The 9006-nt window shown below is 41.9% G+C and overlaps 2 protein-coding genes across 2 annotated transcripts; both read left to right on the top strand.

The window, feature by feature from the left end:
• The first annotated feature begins 4206 nt into the window (after positions 1–4206).
• Positions 4207–4800, top strand: LOC145591911 (uncharacterized). Its single transcript, XM_081648393.1, has one exon. It carries the CDS (start codon positions 4207–4209, stop codon positions 4798–4800), a length of 594 nt encoding a protein of 197 aa, XP_081504519.1.
• A 1176-nt stretch (positions 4801–5976) lies between these two features.
• LOC145591910 (uncharacterized) lies at positions 5977–6711 on the top strand. Its single transcript, XM_081648391.1, has one exon. It carries the CDS (start codon positions 5977–5979, stop codon positions 6709–6711), a length of 735 nt encoding a protein of 244 aa, XP_081504517.1.
• The last annotated feature ends 2295 nt before the right edge of the window (positions 6712–9006 follow it).

Below are 9006 nucleotides of genomic sequence, written 5' to 3'. Positions count from 1 at the left end.
GTAACTTTTATTTTATTTTTTTTAAAAAAAAAAAAACTTCTACAAATCCATTCAGGCCTTGTTGTGATGAGTATAAAAACAAGATAATAAAACTATTCGGTAAGGGTGCGCGTTAGCATTACAAAATATCTCATTCTTTTAATAAAACCAAAAAAATGCCATTAAATGTCATAAATTGCAATACAGGTGGTATTCACGGCGGCATTGGGCGGCACAAACTCATTCACAGCAATGGTATCCCTCTCCAGCATAGACACGAAGACATGCCCTATAGAGGGGTTTAGAGTTTGTACTGTAAATCTATTAGCTAGTATATCAGCGTTTGTTGCCACTCTTTGCCTTGCATATTCCACCACTGTTGGGCTTTGTGTTGGACTATCACTTAAGTAATCTGTATTCAAGCTTACAAGATTCATTAGCTAGTATATTAGAGTTGCCACTCTTTGCCTTTTATATTCCGATACACTGTTGTTTGGCTTTGGGTTGGACTCTCCGTTAAGTAGTGTGTATCAAGATTAAAGATTATAGTGTGCCTTGTAATCTATATTATTTAAAACTATTTGTACGCTAAAACAGATTAAATCTATAATATAAATATTATTATGTATGTCTTAGATTCCCTATGTGAGGAATTACTATGTATATTCTCTGCTTTGTACATATTGTAAGGCCAAGCTGCAGTACAGAATATTTGATCTGAAGTTGGCACCCCGAGATTAAGGCCCGTGCCATGCACGGTAAGTCTAATTTTTTTAAGAAAATTAATTATATCCAACAAATAAAATTTAATAAAACATACAAATCAAATGTAGAGAATTATAATGTCATAAATTATATTAATAGGCAAAGCAACAAATTATCAAAAAAATGGATTTTTTAGTCTGCCCGAACTCGAGAAATTTTCAGGCAGGGCTTGATCAGGTTTAGTGGTCATATTAGTGAATACTTATTTACAAATGTATTTTTAATAAACATCAAAAACCAATCGAATAACAAAATAAAATCTCCACTAAAATTATTAGCAAAAGTGCAAACGTACACAAAATTACAAATAATATATCACCTTTATATCTAAAAAATCATTTTTTAAACACAACATTTATTTTATAGCTATAATATACTCTATAAATCGATTTGTGATAATATGTACGTATAGTATAAAATTTCATAAACAAAATTGTAATTAACTTGAATATATAGTTATATTGAATTGGAATTGAAATTAAATATTAGCTAGAGATAATTGAAAAAAAAAATTAAGTGATGTTTTAAAGTAATTTATTGAACATCTGATCTATTATATGAATGAATTTATTATAACTTTTTTGGCAAAATCTAAGAATACTCCATTTAAAAGATAGTTAAAAAGGAGTTAAAATAATTGTTATTATTTTTTTTTTTTAAAGAAGTTGTAATAATTATTTAGGTAAATGTGTATAGAATAATTATGAAGACCAAATAAAAAGGAATATATATTTGTCATAAAGATAATATAAAAGATTTGGAATGATATTATATATTATAGAATCAAAATACTAATATAAAAAAAAGTTTAAAAAGGAAAAGGGAGTTTTGGAGGGAAAAAACAGCATCAAAATGTGACACGTGTCACTCCAGATGTCTGTTTTAGTATTAATTGATTAATTATATTATTAATTTTCTTACATCGATATGATTATAAGAAAATTTGATGAGGGTAACCAAACTGCAGCCTACATAACCACCATGAGAACAGTCCAAACTAAGAAGCACAAGATATTTATACATAATAAACCACCCACTTACAAAACTAAAGCTCAAGAGGCATCTGTTTAGGGTAAAATTTACCCCCAAAGCGTGGACCAATCCCATAGTGACACGTGGCCTAATCAAAGGGCAACACGTGTCCCTATAGAAAGATGACAGGTATGCAAGCCCTACAAAGAGCACCTAAAAAAGAGAGAAAAAGAGAGAAAAGCTGCAAATCGGCGCCCTAACCAAGACACGTGTCTATACCTGATTGTGTCGCCAATCAGAACACGTTATTCTAGGGTAATAACCCTAAAGGGCACAATTCCCCACCCTTATAATTACACCAATCATGATGAGAAGGGTGGGTGGTGACATAACATTCAATAGAGCATTAAAACAACTCCAACTTCTCTCTACTGTCTCTCTCTAGCTTTTCCAATTTCCGGTTACTAACTTAACCGCCGGAGGCGAATATTCTGGCAATGGGATATTCGTGTTTTGTAGGTGTCCGGGCCGTTTATCCGAAAAGCGAGACCAGTGTCCTAGAGGAAATCACAAAAACACCCGAAATATTTGGCATCGTCTGTGGGGATACTCGTCCATTATGACAATAGATGGTCAGATACCTAATACTGGTCCAGGTCCTGGTGAGGATGGACATGTAGAGAATCTGATTGCAACAATCAACTCTAACGATCCTCTAACCGCCTCATTTCATGAGGACGATGATCCTCTAGTGATTGATGGTTCTCTCCAGGTCGCCTTGAGCAAGCTCCGAGTAAGATGCCTTCTTCTTCTAGGTCGCCGCCCAGAAGAGGAGGAGAGGGCACTTAGAAGAAAACTCAAAGCAAGGCGACTAATGCTGAGGACGCCAAGAATACTCCTTTCCGCCGACACGAACGTTCACCGAGGGTGCCACAGACGAACATATCGAGGCTCCTCGAGAAAACGCAGTCGGGTGGGGGGCAGACCAGGCAGCCTCATAAGAAGGCAGTTGAGCTGTCTCGACGCCGGAAGGATGTAAGGGAGTACATTTAGCATAAGCGGCATGAACGAATAGCTTATTTGGACACGGCCTCCACTACAACTATGCCGGATGATTTCTCAAACAACACCCTCTCCAAGCATACCAGCTCGGCCAAGACCAGCAGATGAAGTCAAGCTTATCGTACTCCAACACCAACTCCCATTTCAGTTCAACCACTTTAGTACCAAGTGCCCGAAAATTTCAATGCAATACTGCCGCCTAACCCCCCTATCTTTGGATAGTACGGGCATTATGGCCAGCCGTTCGACCAGGCTATATACCTGACCGGACCGACCGCACAACCTCAGCCCATTTATTGGAAAATGCGTCTGTTAAATCTTAGTGACAAGCCACCTCCGTTTTCTCCAGAAATTCTAAACTCTCCTCAACTAGCAAAGGTGAAGAGTGTACTTGTGGGTGCATATGATGGTACGGGAAACCCAGAAGAGCATGTCACCTTGTACAGGAACTTAATGTATCTTCAAAGCGTGGATGATGCCACATGGTGTTGATGCTTCCCGGGCACCCTGAAGGGCGTGGCGCAGGATTGGTTTAACAGCCTCCCAGCCGGGTGCATCAACTGTTTCACTACTCTCAGTCTGTTATTTGTAGGAAATTTTTCATACAACATACCTCCTCGAAAAACTAGCCTTAACCTGGCAACAATCGTCCAGGGAAAAAAATGAAGGATTGCGTTCGTATGTGCAGAGATTCAACCAAGAAAAAGCCCAAATTCATAATGTGTCGGATGAAATGGCTTACTCTGAATTTCTCCGAGTATTAAGGCATAATGGTTTTAAGTTTGATCTAGTTAGGAAAAAGGTTCGGACGTACGCAGGTTTGCTGCGGGAGGCCGAAGCCTATATCGAAGAATCTGATTTTTGTTCGCTCCCCAAAGCGGAACAACCAATCAAGGGGGCTGAGAAAAAGCAACCTTCTCAGCAAGACTCGGCCGGGAAGAAAAAAGAAGGAAGCAACAAGCGAAAGGAAGTCTGGGTGGCCGACGGCCAGCAGACAAAATCAAAGAAGGCCAAGACATACGAACCACAGTATGAGTTCAACAATGATTTTTACTCAATCCTGATGGAAATCAAAGCATATTTAAGTTCGAGAAGCCCTAACCACTGAGAGGCTCGGCCTAGTACCGCAACAAAAACAAGTAATGTCATTACCACAAGGACGTGGGGAATGATATGAATGAATGCATCAATTTGAAAAGATTACTGGATAAATTGGCTGAGAAGGGCATGCTGAATTCGTGTCCTGAAGTCAAAATTCACATACACTCGGAAAGACAACAAATCCAAGAATAAAAAGCAAAATGACCAAGAAAAAGATGATGGAAACAGTATTGACTCAGGGTTTGTGGCCGTAATATCAGGCGGTTTGCTGCAGGCAGCCCGACCATGAATGGAATCAAGTAAGACACTTGGAAGCTGGGAAACGTGATGCACGCTGAGGAGGTGAAGGATGAGCCCTTCCTAGAAGTGACGGTCTGTGAATCAAACCGAGGCGAGATAAAAGCCCCTCACAATGACCCTATGGTGTTTATCATGAAAGTTGCTAACTTGAAGGTCGGCCAGGTGCTAGTAAATACTGAAAGCTCATCCGACATAATCAGCTTAGAGTGTCTGAAAAATTTGAAGTTTCGAGAAGATGCACTCCATGATATCTCCCATCCACTTGTTAGATTTAGTGAAAGTATCACTAACCCCGTCAAAGGAATTGATTTGCCCATTCAATTTGGGAAGAAGGGAGAAGGAAGAGACATGGGCGTCCTCTTCCTGGTAGTTAAAGAGCTTACATGCTATAACGTCATCCTCGGCCGCCCGACTTTAACAGCAGCCAAGGCAGTAATCGTACCTCACTTAATGCTGATGAAGTTTGAGCGGACGGATGGAAAAACTGGTACCATTCATGGTAACCAAAAAAAGGCTAAGAAATGCAATCAACTGGCTGTGAAGCCAACATCTAGAGGACGACCCCGATCATCCGAGCCAAATTCAGATGAAGGGTTATCCCTAGCACAGCAGGTCGGCTAGAAGCGCATCAAAAAAGAGTAGGCATAGCAACTAATGGTTGTCGGCCGACCAAAAGAGTTAAGACCACAGCTGGTTAGCGATCATACGGACATAGTGCTCGATCCGGACAAGCCTGATTGGACAGTCAAGGTGGGCACTATAACCGTGGGCTTGCTTGGAGATGACCTGATAAAGCTGCTGAGAGAATTCAAGGATGTTTTTGCATTTGAAGTACATGAGATGCCGGTCATAGATCCAAATCTGGCTGTCCACAAATTGGCGGTGAATACGATGATAAAGCCTGTCTGACAGAAAAAGAGAAATCATGAAGAATAAAGGAATCAGGTGGCCGCAGCAGAGGTAAAAAAGCTGCTGGACGCCGATTTTATTCGGCAATGTTACTACCCTGATTGGGTAGCGAATTTAGTCTTGGTAAAGAAGCCGAATAGAACATGGAGAACGTGCGTGGACTACACCGACCTCAACAAGGCGTGTCCCAAGAATAGTTTTCCCTTGCCTAAAATCGACCGGCTGGTCGACTTAATGGGTGGACATGCCCTAATGAGCTTTATGGATGCATACTCCGGATTCCACCAGATCCCTCTATGGGAAGAAGATTAAGAAAAAACAGCAATTGTGACAGAGCACGGCTATATTGCTATAAAGTCATGTCATTCGGCTTGAAGAATGCCCCTGCTACATTTTAGAGACTTTTCAACACCATCTTTAGAGATTAGATCGGCTAGAATATGGAGGCGTACATTGATGACATGATTGTCAAATCAAAGCAGTCGGCCGACCATGTGAATAACCTTCGAGAGATATTTACCGAACTCAGGCGGCATAAGATGATGTTAAATCCAAAGAAGTGTGTTTTTGGTGTTGAGTTCGATAAATTTCTCGGATTCTTAATTGATCAGCGCGGCATGGAGGCAAACCCTGAAAAAGTCCAAGCAGTCTTGGACATGAAATCGTCAAGAACTATCAAAGAGGTTCAAAGATTGATCAGCTGTCTAGCTGCACTCGGCTGATTTCTGTCAAGGTCAAGGGATAAGTGTCGATATTTCTTTCAAACAATTAATAAAAAAAGCCATGTTCGATTAGAACGAAAAGGCCGAGGAAGCCTTTGTACAATTGAAAAATAATCTGCATACACTTCCTTGGCTCGTCAGTCCGCTCAAAGACGAGAAGCTATACATGTATCTTGCTATTTCAGATCACTCTTTAAGTGTCGTCCTCCTTGCTGAGAGGGACGGCCATCAGATCCCCGTGTATTTCATAAGCCACGTCCTGCACAATGTCGAGCTAAGGTACCCATCCATCAAAAAATTTAGGCTGGCATTGTTCATGGCATCAAAAAAGCTAAGGCCATACTTCCTAGCACATTCTATAGTGGTCTACACGGACCAACAACTTAAGAAGCCGTTCACAACATTGGAGGCTAGTGGCCGAATGCTTAAATGGGCCTTGGAGTTAAGAGGTTTTGATATCACGTTCGAGACCAGGAAAGCAGTCAAGGGGCAGGCCTTTGCTGATTTTCTAGCTGATATGATGCAGCTAGACTTACCGGTAGGGGATCAAATTTGGAAGGTCTTTGTGGATGGAAGCGCTACAGCGACTGGATGCGGTGCTAGTGTCATTTGTCAATCTCCCGAGGGAGATAAGTTTGAATATGCTATGAGATTTCAATTCCAAGCCTCTAACAACAAGGCCGAGTATGACGCCCTTCTGGCCGGCCTTAGAATGTGTAAGGCGGCCGGGGCAACAAAGGTTGATGCTAGTTCAGACTCCCAACTGATAGTCAGCCAGGTCAATGGTGACTATGAGACCAGGGAGCTAGCCATGATGAAATATCTTCATATGGTGAAAGATAAGGTCGAGGTTCTAGAGCATTTTACCCTGCAACAAGTTCCCCGTTCGGAAAATCATTAAGCGGACTTGCTCTGCAAGCTAGCATCATCGGCATCATGTGATACTCCCAAATTAGTGTTTTGGGAAGTAAAAGAGAAGAGGAGTATTGATGTCGAGCCTGTGCAGATCATAGACAGAAGCTCCACTTGGACGGATGGAGGGATGGAACACTCTCGGACGATCCCAAAGAGAGTTGGTTGATGAAGAGGAGGGCGGCTTGGTTCAAAATGAAGAATGGGGAATTATTCAAAAGAGCGCTTGTTAAGCCATATTTGAAGTACATCACCCCAGAGAGGGGGCATAATGTGTTGGATAACCTTCATCAGGGGCAATGTGGATCGCACATAGACGGACGGGCCTTAGCAGAAAAGGCTACCCACCTGGGGTACTACTGGTCGAGCATGAATTTGGACGCCGTGAAAATGGTGAAAAAAAATGTGACAAGTGCCAGAGGTTTTCCACCCTTATTCACCGCGCGACAAATAGCTTGTCGGCCATAAGCAGTCCGTTCCCCTTTGCAAAATGGGGCATGGACATCTTAGAGCCGTATACTCCAACGTCAGGGCAGAGGTGATATGTGTTAGTAGCGGTAGACTACTTCACTAAATGGGTTGAAGCTGAGGCCGTCCGAGGAATCAAATGGATAAATGTGTTCGCCTTTATCTGGAAAAATATTATCACTCGCTATGGTGTGCCACAGTCAATGGTGTTCAACAATGGACCCCAATTTGAAACATGCCAACTTAAAAGTTGGCTAAGTAACCATGGCATCACTCACTATTTTGCCTCGGTCGGATGCCCGCAAGCCAACGGCCAGGTTGAGGCTTACAACAAGCTGATCTCCAACGGTACAAGAGCAAGCTTGAGCAAGCAGGCGACCTCTAGGCAGATGAGTTGGTCAATGTGTTATGGTCCATTCGAACAACAGCCAAGAATTCAATAGGAGAGACCCTATTCTTTCTAGTATACAGTGCTGAAGTCGTGCTCCCAATTGAGATGTACGAGCCTACCCTTCGGGTAATGCTAAATAATGAATAGGCCAATTGGGAGGCCATGAAGACTACCCTGGACTTTCTTCCAGAAGCCAGGGGCAATGCGGCACTTAGACATGAAAACTATCGTCTCAAAATGACGAGGGCATACAATCGCAAGGTGTCTAAGTAACCGCTAAAGATGAGGGATACGGTTCGGGGAAAAATGGAAGCGGTTGGCCAAGCTAATGAAGACGGAAAGTTAACTCCAAACTGGGAAGGGCCATACCGAATCAGAGAAGAAGTGCGGGATGGTACATACCGTCTCGAAGACTTAGATGGTCAACTTATTCCTCGTACTTGGAATACGGACAATCTAAGAAAGTATTATGTCTAAATCTAGTACTTAGCCAAAAAAAGTTGTATATACAACTAGGTCTAAACGACCGAGCCCTGGTATTAAAGCCGTACGGCCCCCAACAATGTAATTTTGACAAATTAATGAAAAGTCAAACATTGTTATCTAAATTTTTGCCATTTAATTATGATTACTTAAGCAGAAATGCCGAATAAAAGTAATAATAATGTTGTTTCCAATTCCGTCATTTTAAACAGAAGGGAATCTGAATGGGCTAACGGCATGTCAAAATAGACAGCAAGGTCAGCAAAATCGAAACCGTCGTCCTGAAATCTCGGACGACAAGTGTCCTCCCTAAAAAGACAGTTGGCCTGCTCCGTCCGACTGACCTCAAGACTCAAAAGTGTCCAATTGAGGAATTACAAGCGAACTGAACAAAGCGTCCGACCCAAGAGAGAAATCCCCTGTTAATACGGACGGTATTGTCTGCATACCAAAGAAATGTTCAAAACTTCTACGAATAAGACATATCTAGACGAGTAGAAAATCAGAGGAGGCGACCCATAGAGTACGAGCTACCCCCTCTGAGGGGAAAATGTTTAGGGTAAAAATTACCCCCAAAGCGTGGACCAACCCCATAGTGACACGTGGCCCAATCAAAGGGCAACACATGTCCCTATAGAAAGATGACACGTATGCAAGCCTTACAAAGAGCACCTGAAAAAGAGAGAAAAGGGTCTCCTTACATAGTTACATCTGGAGGCCCAAATCTCGAGAAAGCCGCAAAACGACGGCCTAACCAAGACACGTGTTTATACCTGATTGCGCTGCTAAACAGAACACGTCATTCTAGGGTAATAACCTTAAAGGGCACAATTCCCCACCCCTATAAATACCCCAATCATGATAGGAGGAGTGGATGGTGACATAACATTCAATAGAGCATTAAAACAGATCCAACTTCTCTCTACTTTCTCTCTCTAACTT

The sequence above is a fragment of the Chenopodium album genome, chromosome 18, assembly GCF_948465745.1.
Source record: "Chenopodium album chromosome 18, dcCheAlbu1.1, whole genome shotgun sequence".
Taxonomy (NCBI): domain Eukaryota; kingdom Viridiplantae; phylum Streptophyta; class Magnoliopsida; order Caryophyllales; family Amaranthaceae; genus Chenopodium; species Chenopodium album.
This window is presented reverse-complemented; position numbering and strand designations above follow the sequence as displayed.